Source organism: Peromyscus leucopus, chromosome 2 (assembly GCF_004664715.2).
Source record: "Peromyscus leucopus breed LL Stock chromosome 2, UCI_PerLeu_2.1, whole genome shotgun sequence".
NCBI lineage: Eukaryota > Metazoa > Chordata > Mammalia > Rodentia > Cricetidae > Peromyscus > Peromyscus leucopus.
The window spans coordinates 104,424,813-104,449,567 of NC_051064.1; the positions used below are offsets into that span (position 1 = coordinate 104,424,813).

General features: G+C 48.4%; 1 protein-coding gene across 1 annotated transcript in view; it reads left to right on the plus strand.

Moving 5' to 3' along the window:
* Positions 1 to 439: 439 nt before the first annotated feature.
* Ak4 (adenylate kinase 4) overlaps positions 440 to 24,755 on the plus strand; it is a 55,690-nt gene continuing 31,374 nt past the window's right edge. The window contains 2 exon segments of the mRNA XM_028870241.2: positions 440 to 522; positions 862 to 1,107. Of these exon segments, the coding sequence (XP_028726074.1) occupies positions 963 to 1,107 (145 nt within the window). The 5' untranslated portion in view covers positions 440 to 522; positions 862 to 962.

Consider the following 24,755-nt stretch of genomic DNA (forward strand, 5'->3'; position numbering starts at 1 on the left):
TTTAAAGCGGGTGTCAATAGGTAGTTCAGGCCCGCCCACAACTTTTTATTCTCTTGCCAGGACCTGCTGTGGATACCCTGGTTTAAGGGATAGTCTCAGGGGGTTCGACCCCCCCCCCATGGATGAAAACAAATAACATTGCTAAGTATATAAACGAATGGTTCCTATACCAAGCCTTTCTCCATCCGTACCTGCAAAGGTTGCATAATAACACCACACAGCCTAGAATTGGACGCCGAGTAGGCGCTCAACAAGTTGTGTTTTTCCGTCCCCTTGACAATAGACTGGGTCCCCAGGCGGTTCCTTTCTCTCAGGGCGTCTCCATCTCCGTTCGCCCCCGCAGCTTCAGCCTGGCCCCGGACGCGCCGGGAGGGGAGGGGATGGGAGGAGGGGGCGCCGCGGCTGTAGCGGGGAGCCGGCTCCCGGCTTACGTAAGAAGCGAGTCCGGCGCGGCCGGCCGGGTAGAGGCGGCGCCGCCCAGGGAGATCCTGGCTAAGTCTGGCCGCGCTCCTTTCCGCCGAGGTGTGTCTCTCTTCGGCTGCTCGGGGCGGAGGTGGGCCCCCCCCCCTAGTTTCAGGCGGCGGCCACTCTGGGGATGCGACAGTCACCGAGAAGCGCCCGGCGAACGGCTCCCGCTCAGCCCACGTGCGGGGACCAGCAGGGGATCCCCGGGATCGCGCGCCCGGGCTGGGGTGCAGGGCAGGACCCCGGTGGGTCTAACTGACCTCTGACCCCAGAGGGCCGAGCTCGCAGGGCGGGGGCTCCCGCAGCGCTGCACCGGCGTGGCCCGGGGCGAGGAGGTGGCGGAGGGCGGGGCTGAGGGGCGGGGCCGTCTTAAAAAGCCTCTCCTTCCCCCTATAGGGGTGGCAGGCGAATCCCCGCTTGCGGAGGGTGCCGAGGCAGGGCTGTCGGGCAAAGTGCGCGCGGGCTGCGGTCCAGGCCACCCCTTCCCCGCCAAAGCCATGGCTTCCAAACTCCTGCGCGCGGTCATCCTCGGGCCGCCCGGCTCGGGTAAGGGCACGGTATGCCAGAGGATCGCCCAGAACTTTGGCCTCCAGCATCTCTCCAGCGGCCACTTCTTGCGGGAGAACCTCAAGGCCAGCACCGGTGAGGGGCCCCGGGGGGACAGGGGAGTGAGTGAGGGTGGAGACGAGCCCGGTGGGGGTACTAGGGCCGGGAGGGGGGCGGTCGCGGGCACGGGTCCCCTCGGCTCCGGCGCTCGGCGCCCTGCCCCCGCCCGCGTGTGCCCGTGCGGGCTCGTACGTGCCGCGGCGCATGCAACCAGCTGCCCGCCCGCGCGGCTTAACCGCGCCCGGAGGAGGCCGAGGCTGGCGGGCAGCGTCTCCCACTGCACCGGTCGCTCGCGCGTAAGGGGTGGGGGTGGGGGGACCTTGCGCTCCGGGCCCAGGGAACCTAAGCGAGCCGCTCGGCGGGAACCCGAACTGGCCTCTCCCGCCGCGCCTCCCGTAATGCAGAGTCCCTGGGTCCCCTGTGGCGGTCCTGCCGAACCGTGCGTCCCCTTCCCCGGCGGGGAGCTGGGGACCGCTCGCCTCCCACCTGTGGGAGTCGCGGCCGCCGGCGCGCTGGGACTCTGCGGCGCGCTCCGGCCTGGAGCCGAGCGCTGCATGGCGGTGAAAGGCCTGTGGTCGCTGCCGGCGTCCGCGGCAAACTGTCCCCGCCAACTCCCCTTCTCCTCCAGCCCGGCTTGGCCGCCTGGAGACCCGGAGACTCGTTCTGATAAATTGCATTATGAGTTCAGCCTTTCTGCAGATGGCCTCTTGAGACTGTCTCTCGATGGGTGCGGTAAAGTTGGGGATCTAGATTGCCCCATCTCCCTAGTATGGCAAATTCCTCCCTTCTTCCCTCTTCCTTGGCTCCCGGTTCCAAAGGAATAAATGAGCATGAGAAGGCGAAGCCACTGCGAGGAATGCGGGGCGCATACCCTTCTAGGATGCAGATGAGGGTAATTAGCAACTCGCTCATGAAATGTTACCCGTGAGGTCCCTCCCTATTTCTGTTGTCATCTGTGTCCAAGTGGTTATTGCTTCTTGTGGGCTAATTGTTCACGAATCTGCATTTCAGAAGCATCTGCAAGTGTGAACAGGTGGGTGGCGGACAATGTTGGAAAGCCTTTAAGCATCTGAAAGGCTGCTTATTCTTCTGAAGCCGGTTAATAAAAGCCAGCTTTTCTTTGGATTCTTTCCTCACACCTGTGTCTGATACAGAAGCGTTTATGTGTACCAGATTGTATTTTGTTACCTCAGGCGCGGGGGCGCGCCTCTTGGCCCACCACTGGGGATTGAAACCTAGGCCTTCGAAAAGGCTAGGCAGGTATCGCACCAAGGAACGTCACTCAACACCGGTTTTAAATTAAAAATTAAAATTTAAAATCTTTTTGTATGTGAGTATGGTCCTATCATTGTGCATGTGGAGTTCAGGTCCTCAGTGTGTCAAGTGCCTTGAGACAGGGCTTTATTAAGTTACTAGTCATTCCTCTGTCTGGGGTTGTAGGTGCACCCCTGTTAGGGTCGAACTTCGCGCCGATTTGAAGGCTAGGCAAGCCCAGTACTCCTCCGCTACATACATCCTGGGCCCTCTTCTCTAATGTACTCTTCCCATATTTGGAATACAGTTTGGGAGGGGGGCAACCTGAGGGTTTGTGTGTAGGATCCGGCTTCTTCCAGGTGAGGCTATGGAGAAAGCTGGCAGAGACAACGCCAGCATAATACCCAGCCCGTTTCATAACATCCTCTGCCCTTTACTTCTGGAGTGGAGGAGTTACACCTGGCCTCTGGCTGGACTAGTGACCCTTTTTCTTTTCAATGGGCAGTAGGGGTAGCCACCGTTACTGGGGGCTTGAGACTGCCTGGCTTCACTCAAAGGCCATGCACTTGACTCCGAAGTCACCATTTACTGCCGGATAGTTGATGGCCTTCATGCTGAGGTGGTTGGGGGAAATTTGGCAGCTTGCTGGTCAGGTCAGCCTGGTTGAGATGCATACCTCCTCCATGATGCTCCTCTCAGGTTGGAGAAGGAAGGCAAGCTCCTGGTGCTCTGTCTCCCAGGCTCTGCTGGCCTTGCTTTTGCACATGAGGGCAAAGACGTCTGTTTGCTCTTCAGTCAGCTCTTGAGTCTCATCATTGTATAAGTGTAGTCCTCGAACGCAGATCCAGCTGCCTCTGCCTCCTGAGAGCTGGGTTTAAAGGCCTGTACCTCCCTTCACACCTGGCTCATTTTCTACCTTTTAAAAGAGCATTAAGAGAGGAGATAGCGGGGCGGTGGTGGCACACGCCTTTAATCCCAGCACTGGGGAGGCAGAGCCAGGCGAATCTCCTGAGTTCGAGGCCAGCCTGGTCTACCAAGTGAGATCCAGGACAGGCTCCAAAACACCACAGAGAAACCCTGTCTGGGGGGGGGGGGGGAAGAGGAGATAGCTTTTTTTTCTTAGGAGTTGTGAGAACTTTTTCCTTGGCTGTCTTTTGTTCTCATTTTTTAAAAAAGATTAATTTGTTATTTTATATGTATGAGTTTTTTCCTTTTTTAATTTTTATTTATTTGAGACAGTCTCACTATATAGCCCTGGCTGGCCTGGAACTCGATTCACCTCAAAGGTGCTGGGGGAAAGGTGTGTGCCACAATGCCCAGCAAGAGCTTTTACCCTAATATGCAATTATTCCGCTAACAAGCCCCAAAGACTTTTCTCTTTTTTTTTTTTCTTGCCACTTCTTCCTGAACCTCACACAGTCGTAACTTCTTCAGTGAGGTCAGCCTGGTCACCTCTAGTCTCTAGAGTTGCCTTACTTGGACTGACAGTCTCTGAAATGGAGACATCTAAGGCTGTCTGGAGCTGAGACAGCGTGTCATGCTCTTTTTTCCCAAGGTAGAGAATATGGCGGTTCTCGGAAGTCAGCAATCTTGGACTCCATTCTTTGGCCTCACACATCTCTTCCACTTTTACACCCATCAGATTGGCGGGGGATCCAGCAGTTTCAAGGTCACTTCTCTGCTCCCCTCTGGTCCACTGGGGGGCTGAAACAACTATCAAAAGCATAGAAGGCTGCTGGGTTTTCAGTAGTATAGAACATCAGTCACTGTTTGCCCCAGGGCATTACCACCATTGTCTATCAGCAGCTTAAGACTTATCCATAAAAACCTCACCAGAGGGTCGGGCGGCGGGCGGTGGCGTACGCCTTTAATTCCAGCACTCGGGAGGCAGAGCCAGGCGGATCTCTGAGTTCAAGGCCAACCTGGTCTACAGAGTGAGATCCAGGGCAGGCACAAAAAAAAACCCCTGTCTCGGGACCCACCCCCCAAAAAAAACCCACATCGGGTGTAAAGGGAATCTGCATGCATGCATAGTTTATGGCCTCCTTATAAACATACCAGTTAGCTTAGAAGACATGGATTTATCATATCCACCCTCTGCTGTGTGTGTGTGTGTGTCAATTCATGAGTAAGGTTCCTGCTAAGTGACATCCTTAACTTATTGCACCTACTAGACTTAAAATCAATGAATATTTTATCTGTATATGAACCATGTTCATGCCTGGTACCCACAATGGTCAAATGAGGGCATCAGATCCCATTAAACTAGCATTAACAGATGATTGAGACATGGATACTGGATACTGGAAACTGGATCCAGGTCCTCTTGAGCACCCAGTGCTCTTAACCACTGAGCCACCTGTCCAACCCCTTATCATTTTTTATTTATATTTTTAATTTTTTTAAGACAGCGTCTCACTGTGTAGACCAGACTGGCCCGGAATGCAGATCTATCTACTTCCGCCTGCTTAGGGCTGGGATTAAGGCGTGCTCCACCACACTCTGCCCTGTTCTGAAGTTTGGTTTCTATAATTTTTTCTTTGAGACAGGGTTTCTCTGTGTAGCCCTTACTGTCCTGGAACTCACTCTGTAGACTAGCTCAGATCTGCCGCCTGCCTCTGCCTCCTGAGTGCTGGGATGAAATGCCTTCTTTCCTCCACTCTATTCTCCCCTAATAAAAGTGACTTAAATGTTTTTGGACACCCCCCCCCCTTTTCTTCCCCCTCCCATGAACTAATTCAAAAGCTTGACCAGGGAAAGAAGAGAAATAAAAAAGACTGATTTGTTTTGAGAGTGGCTTGTTCCTAGTGGACATGGCATGATGTCACTCTCTAGAGAGAGGTCTGTCTATGTGAGAGTCTTAGGGGCCACTGTCTTGTAAGAACAGAGTATTTTCCTGTCACCTGCTGCTTGCTTTGAACCTCCTAGTGAAGGCAGGAACCCTTCTGAAAATAAAGTTTAGAGTTAAGTTTGAAGGTGACGGTGAAACACCACAAACCCAGGAAGTCAGTAGCAATTTCAATTGGAAAGTAGCTCAGGCCATCTGCTCCAGCCTGGATTTGGCCAGGCTCTTGACTACATGGCTTGGCCTCCTGCAGCCACAGTCTGGCGAAAAGCTGCCACGCAGGAAAAGGGCCTATGTGACCTCACTGCTCTGGAGAAGGAAGTCTTCTCACTGCCCTGCCGAATCCATCTCCCGCCTCTGCACTTACCGTGTTGATTATATCAGCTGTTTGGTGAATACAGTACAGTGAAGGCCGGTAGCTGTCTGCCTCATCCGCTGGCTGCATATCCACTGTGCCTGTACCCCTGGTGCTGGGGGTGATCACATTGCTTAAGAAAAGGATGTGCCTTCAATTTTCTTTTTCCTAAAAAGTTATCTTTTTGAGACGAGGCTGTGTGTGAACTGTGTTGGTCTTTAACTCCCTAAGTAGCCTAGGCTGAACTTGAACTCTTGAACTCCAGTCTCTGCCCAGGGACCAGGTGCTAGGATGATAGGCATGTGCCAGTAGGAGGAACTTAGGTGTGCCTCTTACTGTATCTTCTCCCTACAGATAGCATGTGCTTTACCCCTGAAATTGGGTCTGGCAAATTGTAACGCAGCAAAAAGGGTTCATGTTGTCTATGTTAAAGGGACACGTCCAGTCATAAATTGTGTGTGTGTGTGTGTTGTGTGTGTGTGTGTGTATTGTACAGCAGTTGCACACGCAGCCTGCTTCAGTTTGATTAGTTTTGAATTATGGTGAGAGCGAGGCTTACAAAGGACTTGAGATTAGCTTCGTGATAGGTGTTTTTTTCCCTTGGCTTTTCCTTGGCTGCCTGGAGCCATGCAGGCTGAGGCTTATCAAATACCTTATTTCAGGACCCGCCTCCAGGTCTCGGCTTGTATTTTCTTAGCACCCACTGTGAAGAAATAGAAAGACTTGCCTTAAATTGCAAGGAGCTGAGTCTTACATTCTCTTACAGGGAACGTTAGCCCCCCCCCCATACATGTATGTGTATATGTGTACATAGAAAGGTGGTCTGCTATAGATAGAGTATGTCCCATCAAAAATTCTGTTTGTGGTGGGAGTGCAGTTCAGTTGGTAGAGTGCTTGCCCAGCAATGACAGAATCGTAGCACATGAGTGCCTGGTGGTGCACACCAGTAATGTTAGTACGTGGAAGGTTGAAGTAGGTAGGCCAAGATTAACCTGGACGAGGGCTACATAAGGAAAATATGTCTCAGAAGGAACAACAGAAAAGCCCCCAGAACTCTGATATTTTGTGATAGCTTTCTTTGCTAGGTTTTATTTGAAAGACATAAAGATGCCATTTTAAGGGTCAGACAGATAGTGGTATCAGAGAACAGGCCCCTTTAATATCAGAGCTCAAGGGTAGGAGTATTGGAGAAGTTCCATGTGGAAGCATCTTGGACTTGACTACAGAAAAGATGTTCAAGAAGGAACCTGTTTCTACTCTTAATTAATATTAACTGCCGTTCTTGCCAGGGTTTTACAGATGGACTAGCATTTCAAATGAGGCTATGAGCTGATCCTCTCTGAGAAGATGACCTCGTTCAAAGGGCTCATGCTTTTCGGTACTCATTAAGTATAAATGTGCAACTTATGTAAGAAATTTTCTGAGGGTTGAGGATAGAGGGGTTTGGAGGCCTGAGTCAGAGTTCAGTATTCCATCTAAAGCATCTTTAAATGGTTAACCTTCCCTGGTTCATCCAGGGTCTTGGCTCATTCCAGGATTTCTAGGGTATGCTACATTCTGGTTTCCCGTTTGGTGAGACCCAGGAACAAGCCCAAGTCAATGAAGGGCTGGACAGTCTTTTGGGCTGTGGATTAGTTGGTAGCCTGCCTAGCATGGAGGAAGCCCTTGATTTGATCTGTGCTCTGTGGACACAGGAGAGTTAGACATCTCATTGAGTCTAGCCTGGGTTCTGGGCCTCTAAACTCAAGGCTTTCTTTTATACTCTTGCACAGCAGGTACTTGACCCAATGAGCCCTCTCCCAAACCCCCATGGTCTTCTTCTGGTCTTGCTGTAACCTCCTGAGTGTGCTGGCATTGTAAGCAGGGGCCACCATGCCTAATTTTTTGTTTTTATGAAACAGGGTTTCTTTTATGTAGCTTTGGAGCCTACATGGTCAACTCTGTAGACCAGGCTGTCCTGGAACTCACGAGATCCACCTGCCTCTCTGCAGGTAGGATTGAATGCTGGGTTTAAAGGTGTGCGTCACCACCATCGGATGCCCAGTTTTTTGTTTTTTGTTTTTTCCGTTTATTAGTATTTTGCCTGCATGCATGTCTGTGTGAGGATGTCAGAAGCTCTGGAACTAGAGTTTCAGACAGGTGTGAACTGCCATGTGGGTGCTGGGAAATGAACTCAGGTCCTCTGGAAGAGCAACCAGTGCTCTTAACTGCTGAGCCAGCTTTCCAGCCCCATGCCCAGTTTCATGTGTTGCTTGGGATCGAAGTCAGAGCCAGGCAAGCTGTGGAGCAGCTGAGGTATATGGTTTAAGTTGTTTCCACAGGTTATTTCCATAAGCAAACATCGTAGTAAAATTAACATTGATGGTGTCATCACCTAATTTGCAGATATTCTCTGAATACCATTTGCTTGTCTGTTCATGCATTTTCTAAGATCCAGTTTAATTAAGTGCACATTTTATTGAGTCATTAAATCTTCTTTGTCACCTCTAATCTCAGAGTTCAGTTTCCTTTTTTTCTTTTCTTTTTTTCCCTTAATTTTATTAAATCTTTCACAACTTTTTTCTTTTTTTTTTTTTCTTTTTTCTTTTTTTTTTTTTGAGACAGGGCCTGCTTGTATAGCCCATTCTGGCCTTGAATTGCTGACTCTTCTGTTTCAGCCTTTTGCATGCTGGGATTATAGGTGTGTGCCATCATGCTTGGCTTCGAGACCCAGCTCTCCAGTCTTTAATGTCTTTGTGGAAGAACACAAGATTGTCTTTGGCTCTTTCTTTTTTTTTTTAAGATTTATTTATTATGTATATAGTGTTCTGTCTGCATGTGTCCCTGCAGGTCAGAAGAGAGTACCAGATCTCATTACAGATGGCTGTGAGCCACCACGTGGTTGCTGGGAATTGAACTCAGGACCTTTGGAAGAGCAAGCAGTGCTCTTAACCTCTGAGCCATCTCTCCAGCCCCCTGTCTTTGGCTCTTTCAATTTGTGGTACAGTGTTTGAAAGCTCTGACTTCACACATATAAGTAGTTGAAGGAGGACCTCATGGACCCTCGAGACATCTCCTGGGTGCTCAGCTCTCCTCAGGCTGCACTTTGAGACCTGTGGCTATAGCTAGTCTTCTGTAGTTGGGGTTATTTAGAGTCTTCTTGCAGGCAAGCAGTCGGCACTGAATGCTGTAGTGTCTTGCAGTGAGTGTTATGATCTGGGCAGTGCGGCTTGTGAAGTGCATAGTGAACACGGTGTGTTCTCTGAAAGGGCTGCTGAGCTGCAAGAGAAGCAGGCAAGCGACTGAGGAGTAGCAAGAGTGCATGCCTGGCTCCGGGGGCCACAGGGAAAGGATGATGATGGCTCGGGGACCCTTTAACAGGGTCCTGCTTGCCCTGGATGTAAGACTGGCCTATAATTCACAATGTAGTCTAGGATGGCTTCAGTCTCACTGCATCAGTCTTGTGAGTATTGGGACACCTTTTAAAAATTACTTATTATTTTTGTGTGTGTGTGTGTGTGTGTGTGTGTGTGTGTGTGTGTGTGTGTGTGTGTGTGTGTGTGTAGGTCATAGGACAACTTTCAAGATCTGTTCTTTTTCCCTCCAACTTAATTTGGGTTCTGGGAGTCAAACTCATTGTCAGGCTTGGCAGGCACTTCACCCCCTGGGCCATGTCGCTAGCCCTTGTTGGGGAGCACTTTCAGAGGGTTACTATTGCTGGGATGAAACACCATGACCTAAAGCAACTCGAGGAGGAAAGGTTTGTTTGACTTAACACTTCCACATCACTTTTCATCATCCTGTCCTGAAGGAAGTCAGGACAGGGGCTCAAGCAGATCAGGAACCTGGAGGCAGGGGCTGGTGAAGGAGGGCTGCTTATTGGCTTGCTCTGCAGGGCTTGCTTAGCTGGCTTCCTTGTAGCACCCAAGACCACCCACCATCCTAGGGGCTGCACTACCACAATGGACCGGGCCCTCCCTCCCACATCAATCACTAATTGCCTACAGCCAGATCTTATGGAGGCGTTTTCTCAATTGAGGTTCCCTCCTCTCTGATGACTCTAGCTTGTGTCAAGTTGACATAGAACTAGCCAGCACAAGGTGTTTCTTAAACTTAGTAGATGATATCAGTTACCAGGTGAGAAGATGGGCTTAATTGTTATAACATAACTGGATACTCTCTCTAGAACTGTTGTCCACTAGAACTCATGAACACACACACATACAGAGCATCATTTTATTCTTCATTAATATCTCTACTGTTAAAAGCAAATGGTGACTTTAGCATTATGGTGTTTTGCACAGGCCACACCTAAGCAAGGCTGCTGAACTGTAGCAAGTCTAAGGCAGGTTGTTACATCTGCTCAGTGCCCATTGCTCCGGCTCCCATTTGCTTATGTCTTAAGATGCACATAAAATACTGTATCAGGGGCTGGAGAGGTGGCTCAGCAGGTGAGAGCACATAGTACTTTTGTAGAGGACCTGAGTCCAATTCCTTAGTATCCATGGACAGTTCCTAACTGCAACTGCTTTTTAATTTCAGCTCTGGGAGGGTCTGATACCTGCATTCTGTTGGGGTGTGATCCTTGAAAACACACACACTCTCTCTCTGTCTCTTTCTCTCTCTAAAAGCGGTATAATGTGGTTTATGAAACTTTGAGTTCAAACTACTAGAAATAGACAGTTTGTGATGGTCTGTTGGCCACGTTATTAAATGGTGCTGTATTCTGCTGTATCGCTCTCTGATGTGTAGCATTGGAAATGTCTTCCTTGTGAAGTTTCTGGGCTTTCTCCTGGGTCAGGCGTTCAAACATGAGCTTCCTTTAGCAAATTGAGTTTGGTCTTTTTGTTTTGTTTTAAGTATTAGGTGCTAGAGAGTTTTTAGGGTTACTCTGACCCCTCCTCCCCCTGCACTGATTTTTAGTTCTGTTTGGCCTTTCAGACACAGTACAAAAGGTCTCATTTGTACAGCACCATAAAGTCCATTTTGGGTGGTTTGTGTTACATTTTAACAGCCTCACCTCCAGGCCTGAGAACTTTTGCACCAGGGAAATGACCGGACAGCAAGCACTCGCTTCATGCGGAAACGCTGCCGCATTAGTCCCGATCATCGGTTCTGAAGAAGCTAAAGATTAATTATTTTCTAGACTTCGCACTTTAATGGACGTCACTTTTTACATTTTTTATTTGCATCACTAACCAGGGACCCTACCTGGCACTTTGTAATTCTTGGGGACTTGGCCCTAAGTTTGCAGTGAGTGCAGCATCTGCCAGACTCTGGATGGCCTCTTCTGTTCCTGTTAGGTCTAATCTGCACACCTATCTGCACAGTAGCAGTTCTTGCTGTATAATTTTAAAATAAGTAAATGGCCCCAGAGGTTGAACAATTTGCTCTAGGCCAGACAGCTAGATAAACTGACATTCAAACCAGGGATTCTTTAGCTGGATTCAAACTCATTTTGTCATGTACTGTTCTGGCCCTGGGGGAATCTAAGAGAATGTGTTTGTTTGCCTCAAGTTCTTGAGCACTTTTTTTTTTTTTTGGATCACTTGCCACATAGCCTGGGCCAGTTTGAAGTTGTCTGTAGCCCAGGCTGTCCCGGAACTCAGGGAAATTAGTTGATTCTTCTATCTCTCACCTGGTTAAAAATGCCTTTTGAGATAGTGTATCTTAATCTGTTTGTCTGCCAAGACAGAGTGTTTCACACTGTGGTTTAAAGCAACAGAAATTCATTTCAACATTTTTTGGAGCAAGTAGACAGAGATAGAATCTTTTCTGTGAAGTCCTGACTGACAGGCCTGGCCTGTAACTCAGTGTGTAGCCCAGGCTGGCTGTGAACGTGATCTTCCTGCTGGAATCACGGGTGCATGCATGCCACCTTGCCCGGCCGTTTCGCACATTCCAGAAGACGGGCAGTCTCCAAGATCAATGCAGTCCTGGGGATCTGTGGTTCCGTGCTGGCTCCCTGAGCACTGACAATGAGCTAAAGAGGTCAAAGGGGAGAGGGTTAAGGGCTGCTTAAAGCTTTTTGTTGCTGCTGGTTTTGAAAATGTATTAAGTACATTTATGTGGGGTGGTTGTGTCCTCAAGGTCGCAGGACAATTTATAGGAGTCAGTTCTGCTGTGGGGACTTTCGTCGAGCACTGATAGGTCATCAGGCTTGGCAGCAAGTGCCTTTTCTGTCTGAGTCATCATGCTGACCACAGCCCTTTTGATGCGCTGTCTGATCGTGTAGCCCCCAGGTAAGCTTTCTAGTCATGATTTATCCTTCTGCCTCGGCTTCCCACTGAGTGCTGGAATTAGTGGCTTTGCTACCATGCCCAACTTGTCAGTTCTTCTCCCACCCTTATGCTGTAGCTATCCTGACGGATGAACTATACTATAAACTTAGAACTGAGCTATACCTTAGCCGCCTTGTACCTTTTGTAATTGGGGAAATAACCCCATTCATTCTCAAGGGAGATCAGGGGGCCTCAGGAGCTAATACCTTTAAAAGCTTCACCTTTTAGTACTATCACCACGGTTACCCGAAATCTTTAGGTGTAGGGCCACATTTGACAGGAGCATCGCAGGTGGCAGAAAATCCTAGGAACTTAGCTCCCCACACGTGCGTGTCGGGGGTGCGTGCAAAAGACACTTTTAAGTTGGGAGGGCAGGGCGGCACATCCTCCAAATGCTAGCACTCAGGGAGCTGAGGCAGGAGGCTTGCTGCGAATTCCAGGCCAGTCTGGGCTGTTGTCACAGGAAACAAGTTGGGTAGGCTAGAGAGGTTTGTGGGGTTTGGGTTTTGAAGCTCTGCCCTCAAAACATTTTTTTAACAACACATCTATGGAGAGGAAGCACCACCCCCAGTACCAAAAAGGGCCGAAGAGGTCGAAAATAGAAACCATCTGTGGTGGTAAGGAGGTAGAAATGAGTCTTCATTGTAGCAGTGTGAGGTCTGGAATACTGCCGGAGCCCAGTGTTCTTCAGGAGGCATTTGACAAGCACTTTCTGTGCCAAGGGGAGGCATGGGGAGGCATGCGAGCAAAGCTTGTTCTCTGACCTTGAGGCACTTCTGGCTCAGGGTTCAAGTTGTAGGTCTCACGATGTTCCAGTGAGGTGTCCGTGTGTGGGTGGAGCATTGAAGTCAGAGCCCGGGTGGGTGGGGGACATGGCTCAGATGTCCCTTTCCCCTGGAGCGCCTTTCATTTTCTGAATCTGTTGGCAGCCTTGGCTTTGAAGCTCCTCACTGTTCCCACTGCAGGTGGCTCTTCTCTGGACTTCTTCGTACCATCTGTACCTTCAGTTGGGCGTTCATTTTCTCCTCAGTGACAGGTTCCCTTTGGTTTAAAATGACTTCAACCATAGCTAGTCTCTCACCATTTACATAGTAAATTCAATGGGAGTTGAGTTCAGAGGCTTTGGACATAAGCTCAACAAACGGGGTAAAGTGTGACATTTCTTATGTTTTATGTCCTGTGTAAGTCTATCAAGAAAGAAGGTTGCATACCACAGCGATGACTGCTCACTGGAAGGCCACTTGGTGCAAGGTGGGCAAGCTCTCTACCTCAGAGCTACAGTGAGATCAGACTGAAGTCAGGTCTCTGAGGAGATGTTTGAACTGAGCTCCAGGTGGAGGGGAGGTGCGGTCTGGTGTTCTGGGTAGAGTGAGCCGGCAGTGGAAAAGGGAGAAGAACCTAGTCCATTCTGTTCGTGATACGGGTGGAGAACAGTGGACTTAGGGTTTTCTGAGTGGTCAGATTCATTATTAGAGAAATGCTTTCCTGTTGCTGTTAATACATAAACCAGCTTTACTGAGATAAAATTGGCCCTTTAAAAAATGTTCCAGTGGGGTTGTCACTCAAGCTTGATGACTTGAGTTCAATTCCCGGGACCCAGGAAGCCAGGTAAAAAGCTGTGCGTGGTGGCTGACATGCATCTCTAGTTCCAGCATTCCTACAGACAGGTGGGGAACTCACCTAGGAGCTTGTGGGACTGTAACGCATGCACAGGAAACAAGAGAGACCCTGCCTCAAAACAGGATGGAAGCGGAAAACCGACCTCTGACATCCACCCATAAGCCAAGTCACTTTCAAGGCCACATGCTCCAGGTACCCACCACCACTGACCAACAAAAATAACTACAAATCAAGCTAAGCATGGTGGCATAGGCTACAATCCAGCCTCTTCAGAGACTGAGACAGAAGGATTATGAGTTCAAGGCCAGTCTGGGGTACAGGGGGAGTTCTCAGCCGATGTAATTTAGTAAGACTCAGAATAAATCCAAGGGTGGGGATGTGGCTCAGGCTTGCTTAGCCTGTCTGAGGCCCTCTGTTAGCTCCCCACCAAACAATCCACACAGAGCAGCTGAGCACCGCATCCTACCTATTTCTGCTGATCTCAGCATTTGGAAAGCTGAAGCAAGAGGAGATTGTGAGTTCAAGGCCAACGTGACTATATGAGACCTGTTCTTGAAACAACAAAAAAAAACAAAACAAAACCAACAACAAAAATCCAGAAGAAAATCACTCCCAAAGAAGTAGCATTCCGTGCGTGTACAGAGGTGGTAAAGAAAGCCACTGTTATCACCTAATCATAATGTTTTCCTCATCTTGGAGAGACCCTGTGCCGTTACCAGGTAGCCTGCACCGTCTCTCTCCTGCCTTCTAGTCTCTGTCAGTCTTGACTGCTTGTGGGCTCTGGCTCAGATCTTCTGCCTTTGCCTCCCGAATGCTGGCATCCACTCCACGGTGCCAGCGTGTGAGTTTGGGCTGACTTTGAGTTTGAACTCCTAGTGGCGTAAAGGTCCCAGTTTGTGGAGCTGCTTCGGTTCCTGTGCAGATGACGGTCTGTCTGTCTTCACTGGAAACCGTCAGGTCAGATCTCTCCCCTGGGTGGTCTTTTTTTATTCGGTTCTTATTTTGGATATTCATCTTCTTAAAGACAGTAGTTGGTCCTTGGTTAGAATAGCAGGTGTAGATGGAACCTGTGATAGAGTTCCCGGTTTTTCCTTCAGTGGTAACTATGGATACATCGCAGGACATGCATTCTTTTTTTCCAAAAAAAAGGTTGGTTTTTGACTCGCACCAACTCCAGTCCCTCCGTTTTAAGGAAGTGAAGTCTGCAGCTTTGAGGAAGTACAAAATCCCTTTTCCACAGTTTTGTTTTGGTTTTCCAGAGTTCTTAGGACTAAACACCATGCATACCAATGAACCTGGTAGTTTCTAAAATGTCTTAGAATTGAAAGGGATTTTGGGTCATTGTGCCCAGCTGACAGCCCATCCCCCAGGCTCTCCCAGTGCTGCATAAGTCTAATTGTTGGGAGGTTTTTTTTTCTCCCTCATACAGAGATGAAAGCTAAGTCCTTGAAATGATCATCAGGAAGCTGCCATCCATTTGTCTAGGTTCTGTCTTCAGTGTCCCATAAATTACATCCACTGGCTCCTCCGATAATTGAATAGTTTCAAGGCACCTCTGAGAAAAATAGCCCTACTTTCCCGCACTGTTTTTCCTGTGGTTATATATCTGGGCTGACCTCCTTCCCTCCCTCCCTCCCTCACATTTGTCCATCCCTCTATCCATTTGTCCTTCCTTCTCCCAGTGTGTCTGTGTGTGTATGTGTACATGTACACACATGTATGTGGGTGCTGGTCTGTGTTCTGTATGTAGTCAGTAGAAAAGCTGTGCTTTGGATTTTGAATGAGTGAGTTCATTAAGAATGTAGCAAAGCAAAGGAATAACTAACAAATAACAAAGAAGTAGCCGACAGATAACAAGACATCAGGTCAGGAGCTCAAACTCAGTATCCATTGGCGACGCCTGGTGTAGCCTGATTGAGCAAACAGAGCTAACACCATCAAATCAGACTCACAGACCTCCAGCTGAGATCGACCAGGGAAGCTGAGAAAGTCAGTGGGAGTTAGTTCCCTACTGAGCTTTCTCTCCATGCTGACTTCTCTTTCCCACCGTAACCACGTTATTATGGAATAGACAGCAGAAACATCTGGTGGAAATGGTTCACCTTCTGGCTGTTCTCACATACGTGATGTTTTACCCATGGGCCGCTGTGGTGTTCTTGTCCCTTCCTGTTAGTGTTAGGGGAACCAATCTATCCCCAGAAAAGGAGTCTTGGATTTGAAATGGGCACAGAGTGGGGGGGCGGGGCAGCTTCTCTTCCAGAGATAGCTCCTCAGTGAGCTCAAACAGCACAGGACAGTTTGCCAACGTAGCTGTAGTATACCTGTGTATGTGTACGTGTGCATGTGTGTGTGCTCTCCAGAGGTCGTGTATGTGTGCACATGCATGTGTGTGTGCTCTCCAGAGGTTGTGTATGTGTACGTGTGCATGTGTGTGTGCTCTCCAGAGGTCGTGTATGTGTGCACATGCATGTGTGTCTGCTCTCCAGAGGTCAACTTTGGGTGTTGTTCCTCAGGAACTATTCAGCTGTTTTTGTTTGTCTTTAAGACAGGGTCTCACTGGGATCTGGGGCTCACCAATTGGCTAGGCTGCCTGGCCAGGGAGCCTCAGGAATCCAGATGTCTCTGCCTCTAGTGCTGTGATTGCAAGCATGTGTCATCATGCCAAGCATGTAGTGGGATTGATTCAAAGGCCTCATGCTTGTGGTGACTGATCTAGCTATTATTATCTACCTAGCTCTTAGATTTTTTTTCCTTTTGATTTTTAATACAGGCTCTCACTATGTAGACCAGGCTGGCATCAACTAAAGTCCTGCCTTTTGTTTTTTTGAGACATGGTTTGGCTGTATAGATTTGGGACTCCTATGCAGCCTAGGGTGGCTGGGCTTGAACAACTCCTGCCTCTGAGTGCTGGGATTACAAATGTGAAATGTGTGCTATCATACCCTGCTAGAGTTTTTAAAAAATTTAAACCCATTTACTATGACTCCATTTTGATGGCCATCACCACCACCAATGGCTAAATGGGACCATTTAGCTGTTGAGGGCTTCCGTTGTGGTCTACTTTCTCTCAATTTTCATGTTATTTAGTGCATTCTGAAGATTATCCTGGCCTGTGCAGCCTTGTAAAAAAGCTCCTAGCATATGGTGGCTCACACTTGGGGTTTTTGTACTCAGGAAACAGAGGTAGAGGCCCAATGAATCCAAGTCCAGCCTAGTCTGCAGATTGAGTCCTAGGTCTGCCTGAAAGAGATCCATGGTGAGGTCACGCCCTGTCTCTCCCAACTAAAGCTCATAGTATTTGAGCTTTAGTATTCTGTGATAGTCATCACGACCTAAATGTAAGACACCAGCTACAATACTCCAGGGTACTCATTTTGTTCTGCCCTTTGAAATCCTTCCTCCCCCTTGACCAGGTCAAGAGTTAGGATGACTGTGTGGAATCGATGGCAAGAACTACTGGGTGCTGGGTATCCCCCACTCACCCAGCTTAAATATATTGCAGAGCATTCATCACCAACAAACAACTGAAGATTGTTACATTTGCTCAGTTATCTATAATTGTAGTTTATTTGCATTGTTTTCCCTGTATTACATGTATTATTACTTTTTGTATTATTTTTATTTTTGTATGTATATCTGTGTTTGAACCCATGTATTATGTATGGGGGCCAAGTCAGCCTTGGGTGTCATTCTTGGCATCAGGCTTCATCCATCTTTTTGTTTGTTTGGGTTTTTTTGTGTAACAGTCCCAGTTGTCCTGGAACTCGTTCTGTAGCCCAGGCTGGCCTCAAACTCAGATCCACCTGCCTCTGCCTCCCGAGTGCTGGGATTAAAGTCATGTGCCACCACACTCGGCTCCCCCCCCCCTTTTGAAGAGACTTTATGAGTATAGGTGAGTGCCTGCATGTGTGTGTGTGAGCACCACCTGTGTTCCTGGGGCCCTTAGCGGTCAGAAGAGGGTGCTGGCTGCTCTGTAATGGATTATAGGCAGTGAACCGTACACGGAGCCATCTCTAGCTTTCCATGTTATTTTTTGACACTCTCCTACTTTCTTTCTTTTCTTTTCTTTTCTTTTTTTTTCCGAGACAGGCTTCTTTGTAGCTTTGGAGCCTGTCCTGGAACTCTGTGTAGACGAGGCTGGCTCCGAACTCACAGAGATCTACCTGCCTCTGCCACCCAAGTAAGTGCTGGGATTAATGGTGTGCACCACCACTGCCTGGTTCAGTCTCCTACTTTCTTGAAGCTCCTCAATTAAGCTAAGTTCACTGGTTATGGAGCCCAGGGGTCCTCCTGTCTCCCCAGTGCTGGCATTGCAAGTGCAAGCCACCATGGTGATGTTTTTTTTTTAACATGGCTACTGTGTATTGAACTCAGTTTCTCATGCTTCATGACAAGCCCTGTATTGTTAACTCTCTAAATTCCAAAGCTGTACTTGTTTAAGCTAGCCATTATTATTATTATTATTATTATTATTATTTTGAGACGGAGTTTCTCTGTGTTGTTTTGGTGCCTGTTCTGGATCTCACTCTGTAGACCAGGCTGGCCTTGAACTCATAGAGATCTGCCTGGCTCTGCCTCCGGAGTGCTGGGATTAAAGGCGTGTGTCACCGCCTTCTGGCAAGCTAACCATTTTATGATGTAGAGCTCTCAGTGGCACCCACCCCAGCTCTGACCTTAGGTAGCCAACCTTTGAGTGTTCGCACAGCTAGAGAGATGGCAGAGCTACCTTGGAGGCTTTCTTGGGTTGGCAAGGCTAGGACCAGAGTGAGGCAAGTCAGGTACTGTTGGTGGAAATGTGATAGATACTGAGAAACTTAATCACTTAGCATCATTTAAAAAAAAATTTTAATTGCAGCTTCCATGTGGGTGTTAGGAATTGAATCTTGAGCCTCAAGAGTACTGCTGAGCCATCTTTCCAGTCGCATGTTTTTCTTTTTAATATTTCATTTTAAATTTATGTTTGTGTGTGCTTGCACTCACATGCATATATGTTCATCTGTGTGTGCACATATGTGCATGTATATACATGTGTGTGGGTACCTGCAGAGGTTAGAAGAAGGGGTATTGGATCCTATGTCTCTGGAGGGAGAGGCAGTTGTGAACTGCCTGATGTAGATCCTGAGATCTGATCTTTGTAAGAATAGCAAAGAATCTTAACTACTGAGAGCTATCTCTCTGGCCCCAGTAAAGTTTTAAAAAATGATTTGGTACTTTTTAAAAATTATGTGTATATGTATGTATGTGTCTGTGTGAGGGTATGTGCACATGAGTGCAGGTACCCAAGAAGGCCAGAAGAGGGCATAAGGTTATTTGGAACTGATGTTAAGAGGCACCTGTGATCTGCCTAACTTGAGCTGGGAACTAAACTTGAACCCTCTATAAGAACAATACTTGTTCTTAACTGCTGAGCCATCTCTTCAGCATCTATAAAACAGGCTTTGTTGTTTGTTTTATAGCCAGCATGGTGGCTCATGCCTGTAATCCAAACACTCGGGAAGCTGAAACAGGAGGATTGTCATAGAATAAAGTTCAGCCTATACAATAAATTATATAATTTATTATTACACAATTCCAGCCTAGATAATAAACTCCAGGGCAGCTTGGACTACAGAGTAAGACCTTGTCTAAAAAAGAAAAGACAAACAAACAAAACCCTTCAGTGACATAATTCTGCTCATTATGAGCAGAATGCCAAGAGTTTTGTTTACTTTTTAAGAGAGAAGTCTTCTTGTGCCACACCCAGGCTGGGGCACATGGAGGTAGGAGGCTCTTCAGATACAGAGGCACCATTGGTACCTAGCATGGACACAGGTCAGTACAGTACACAATTCCTTTGAGCTTCAGGGCTCAAGAAATCCTTCACGTCAGCCCATGGGGCAGGTAGCTGGTTCTGTTGTGCATACATTGTACCCAGCTCCAAACACCAGTTTGAGGTCGGGAGGCCCCGGCACCTGAGGGAAATGGGAGGTTCAGGACAGCCTGGGTTATGGAGCATGCATGAGCCACGGCTCGTGTATGGAGGTCAGAGAACAACTTTTGAAGTTTTCTCCCTCCTTCCTCCATGTGGTGCCTGGGGGGGGGGCGCGGGGTGGGGGGCAAGGACCTTCACCCACCGAATCACCTCAAAGGCTCTAGAAGTTAAAATAATTTTAAGTAGAGACCAGACCCAAGAAACTTGAGAGTTGAGTTGAAATGCAAGGTTAAGCCCTGTTTTGAGTTAGAATTTTTGTAGCTTTTTATTTTAGTTTTTGGTATTTGTTTTCGTATTGAAAAGTATTTCAATAAATGGGCCTGCTGAGTGTGCATCTGGCATCTGTCCTGGGCCCAGTTATTACGGAGGCTCAGGATTGCTGGGAGTTTGAAATGAACCTGAACTCAAGGTCTGTCTGGGTTGTAGAGTGTATTTGTCATACGGACCTCAGTGGAAAATTGGAATATATATCCCATCATTACCATCTGTCTGGCTGGTAGGGGCTAAGGCAGGAGGCTGTGAATCTTCGTCTCACACTAGCGGTGTTCTGAATGTCGTGTTGCAGCCCTCACTATCCTGGCTGGTGTGCAGAGGAGCCTTGCCAAGCCCAGCCTGCTGCCTCAAACTGCTCTCTCTTCTATGCTGGGACTCTGAAAGGCACTCACAGATGGTGGCTGAGCCCGAGCTGGAGCTGCTGCTGGCGGCTGCAGGATGTTCTAGGGACAGAAGCCAGGAACGCACTGGAGCTGGCAAGCCTGTTTCTGGACCTTCCGAGAATATTTTTGTAGTTCTGGTCCTGCTGCTGTTAGCTCCCTCACTGATTTGGAGGTCGTCTCTGTAGCTCAGTTTGGCCCGGAACTCAGCTGCATAGGCTAGGCTAGCGTTGAATGCCAGCCTGTCACCATGGCTGGCACTTCTGGGGATCTCTTCAGTCTAGTGATGAGTGGCCACTGAAGGGAGGCCGGAAGAAGGTGTGGAATCAGCTCCTCAACACTCTGCTATGCAAGGCCCACGTGTTAGGCCGTGCAGACCAGTGGTCTGTTTAGGACTCCATCCTGGCTGCTCCCTCTGAGGACCCAGTCTCTGCTGTAGTTGTCTCATTGTGACCACTGTCCCTTCCTCTTTGAGACAAGATCTATCTTGCTTTGTAGACCAGGCTGGCCTAGAACCCTTTCGTCTTCTGCTTCGGCCTCCCCAAGTTGCTAGGACTGGAGATGTATGCTACTAACACCCAACTCAATACTTTTCACAGTACAGATTTATTTTATTGATATCTCCACAACGTAAGTGTGCTCTTGGAGTATGACCTGCTCTTAGAAGGTCATACAAATGACAAAGGGAAAAACAGACTAAACCTCATAAAAATGGTATCGTCATTTATTTTATGTGTATGGGTGCTTTGCCTGCATGTATGTTTGTAGCATGTGTGCCAAGGTGCCCTAGGGATAAGAAGACGGCATTGGATCCCCTGCAACTGACTGGCGTTACAGATGTTTCTTAGCTTGCTTCCAGCTGGGTGCTGGGAATTGAACCCAAATTCTCCAGGAAGCAGCCAGCGCCCTTAACCATCGAGCTATGTCTTTAGTCTCTTAAGATGAAACTTGTACACATTGGCACATGTATGTGCACGCTGCGGCACATGTGTGATCAGAGGACGGCTGTGGGACTTGTTTGACATTTTAAGCCGCAGCGCAGTGGAGTCTGTTTGCACCCATGAGGTGCAGTGGCTCTAGAACAACTGATTTTATTGGCAGCTTTATTCAGTCGCTGCCTGGCTGGTGAGGTGCGTGCACTGCCTGGGCTGTCGTCATCTCCAGAGACTCTTAGGTGTCCTGGTTTATAATAAGGAAAAGGGGGAAGTCACAGTAGTGACGATGTCACTCTCTTCACACACCCTTTGGAGAGCCGCCCAGGCAGTTCTGAATTGTGTGCCTGTGTTGTCTCCTCCTTTCTTCGGCAGTGGAATAAGTGTGAACACTCTGAAGTGTCTCTAAAGTTAGTCTCCCTGGTGGTAGAGCATGCGGCTTCAGGTATGTGCTCTTTTTGAGCAATGCGGATTCGGAGACCAGAAACTTGTTTGGAGTAAGCTCATGGCTTGAAGTCAAGGGGCTGGTACCCCACAGGCCATCTGTTAGCGCGGGAAGCACTTTGGGATCTCTAGGAGCCTTTTGGAATAGACATGACTATGGGAATGGATGGTCCCTCAGAGAGCAGGCCGGCAGTTGACTGTTACTTTTTTTTGTTTAATTTTATTTCATGCATATGAGTGTTTCATCTGCATGTCTGTCTGTCTACCACTTGCATGCCGGGTGCCTGAGAAAGCCAGAAGGGGGCGTTGGGTCCTTTGGAACTGGAGTTAAGATGTTGGTGGTGAGCTGCTGTGTGGGTGCTGGAATCAAACCTGTATCCTCTGCAAGAACACCTAGTGCTCTTAACCACGGGGCAATCTCTCCAGCACCGGGTTTACTGGGTCTTTGTGGGCGTTTCCCCAATCCATCTTTAGATAGTCAGTGAGGTGAGATTGACAGTTTCAAGATGAAGTCCAGTGCTTTTTCCCCCCTCTTCCTCCCTTTTCTTCCGGGCCAGTTTGGTCTGAGATTTCAAGAGATTATTAAATCACAGTACAAGTCCTGGTCACATGTTGAGTCATCCTGACGAGGCATAATAAATAGGCAGTGATATGAAGGGAAGAGATGTGAGTGGTGACCCAGCCTGGTCCTAACAGAGCATGGACTGTTCTCAGGTCCTTCAGCATTGTCTGTTAACACTGAAAAGATGCAAGTCAGGCCCACTCAGTGGTTAAGAGCGCAGATTATTCCACAGGACCCGTGTTCAGTTCCCTGTAACCACACTGAGTGGATCACACCTGCCTATATCCTATTGCCAGCTTTGGGGGGGTCTAGCACCTGGCATCCACGGGCTCCTGACACTCACATGCACGCCCCCTCCCCACCCCCACTCACATAATTAAAAAACTTTAAAATACATGGTGGTGCATGCCTGTAATATCAGCTGTTTGGGTGGCTGAGGCAGGAGGATGACAAGTTCAAGGCCTGACATGGCTGCTGAGCTAGTTCGAGGACAAGGCCGACCTAGGCCTTTCGGGAGCCTTGCTCTAGTGGCATGTCCGCAGTGTAGACTCTGATCCCTTATGTGGGAGCCAAGCGTTCTCTACTTTTGAAACTGCAAACTAGGAATAGTGTAACCTGTAGCCTAGTTCTTATAGAAGGGAAGGAAACTGGAGCCAGGTTTAGGGGTTAGGAGCAGACGCCCTCCCCCCCTCCCCCAAAAGTTTCTCTGTGTGGCATGGGCTTGACTGTTCTGGAGCTCACTCTATAGACCAGGTTGGCCTTGAACTCAGAGATCCACTTGCCTCTGCCTCTGGGATCAAAGGTGTGTGTCACCACCGCCCAACAGGAAAAGACTCTTAGAGAACTGACCATGCCTGTAACCCAGAACAGCCTAGGCATCACAGTCTCCCCCAACAGAAATAGCTTCACTTAGAATTAAGATGGCAGCATTTGGCAGGCTGAGTGTGACACAAGCATGGACTATGGTTCGAGGCCCTCCAGGGGTATACAGCAAGACCAGGACTCTGTCTCAACAAAGAAAAACAAAACAAGAAGAAAAAAGGAGAGTCAAGCATAATATAAAGTCTATAGGTTTTTATGTAAAACTGCCCCTCCCCCATAGGATCTCACTATGTAGCCTAGGCTGGCCTCAAACTTGTAACACACCTGCCTTAGTGTTGGGGTTACAGATGTGCACCATCATGCCCAACTAACACATTTAGAAAAATCTAAAATTTAGCCTTTACCATAGAGAGCCGGCCACAGGTCAGTCTTGAGTATTGTTTTGTTGTTTAATTTATTTATTTTAAAAGATCTTATATTTATTTTATTCATGTATATATGTTTGGCTGTGTGCCACATGTATGTGGGTACCTACAGAAGCCAGAAGAGGGCATCAGATTCCCTGTGGTGGATGCATGTTCTATGACCCTGAAGCATAGCTCTAGAGACCAGCAGGTAACTATAACTGCTCTACCTGCCTATGACCTTGAAGTACATGTCCCTGGGGCGTGTCCTTGCAGCCACCCTTAAGACCCAAGATGCATGAATGCCGCTCTCTTTGCTCCCTCTTGGGACGTGGGTGCTGGGACAGTCTCAGGCGTGGAAGAACAGCGTAGGACCGTGCCTCACCTTTTCTAGGACCCTGTGACAATTCTCTGTTCTGTCTTGTTTTCCTTTCTTAATAAATCCCTTTGCCTTTAAGCAAACTCTGTGGATTTCTCACATTTATTCCCTGGAGCTGGAATTATTTGAAGTGCCTGACGTGAATGCTGGGAACCGAACCCAGGTCTTCTGCAAGGCCAGCAACAGCTCTCAACAGCTCCTGTCTTCGGGGCCACCTCTCCAGCAAAGTCCTTAGTGCTCAGTGATTACTGCTGGTTGGCCTGTGAGAGTACCTCAGTGGCGGAGGAAATGCCGTGGGAAGTCCTCAGCATCAGCTTTTGCCTGCCCTCTCAGCCTGCTTTGAGAGGCTGTGCTGGGCACACTGGTTTGTGATTTCAGTTCCCCACTAGGTCATGATGAGAATTGAAGGATGGAGAGGAGTAAGAAAGTCATGCCCGGCAGCTGCGGCCGCTTGTACCACAGCGCAGATGGCTGGGAGAACAGGGGCTCCTCTTGCTGATCCACAGCCAAGATGCGCCCTGCCCCGGGGGCGGCCCCACCAACTGTTGGTCAGCCATGGCCAGGAAAGACTTTGGGTCAGATTAAAAATGAAATTCCTCGGTGTCCTCTGAATGGGGGTGGTCACTGGACTGGGTCAGGTTACACACAAGGAGGCTGTTCTTTGGTTTGTTTCTGCAGAGAACCGAGAGGGCCAGGAAGGAAGAGGGTATAATCCCACTCCTCAGGACTGTCGTGCCAGGTGTGATGGGTACCAGGCTGATGGGCGGATGTGAGCCTGAAAAGATGCTTCAGTACTCTGGGCCTACATCCGCACCCTCACGTTCTGGCTGACTTCCAGGGTGCTTGTCCTTATCTTTTTCCTTGCAGTCTTCTGCTGCTTCTGTTTTCTTGACTGCCTGAGAGGCAGTGTGTGGTACCGCACCAGATGTTCATGGTGTGTTTTATGAAGACATGTGTTCTGGTCCTGGGCCAAGAAAATACTTAGGACATAGACATCTGCATTTGCTTGGCTTATGAAATTCTATCATCTTTATGATTTATTATTTTTTTTTAAAAAAATGAGGGCTTGTACTGGTGTGTTCGTCACATCGATAGGAAAGGTCAAATGGTTGATGTGCTATGGGACTGCAGTGGAGCCTCTTGTGCTGCTTGCTTGGGTGTTGAATTCCTTTCCCAGTCATGG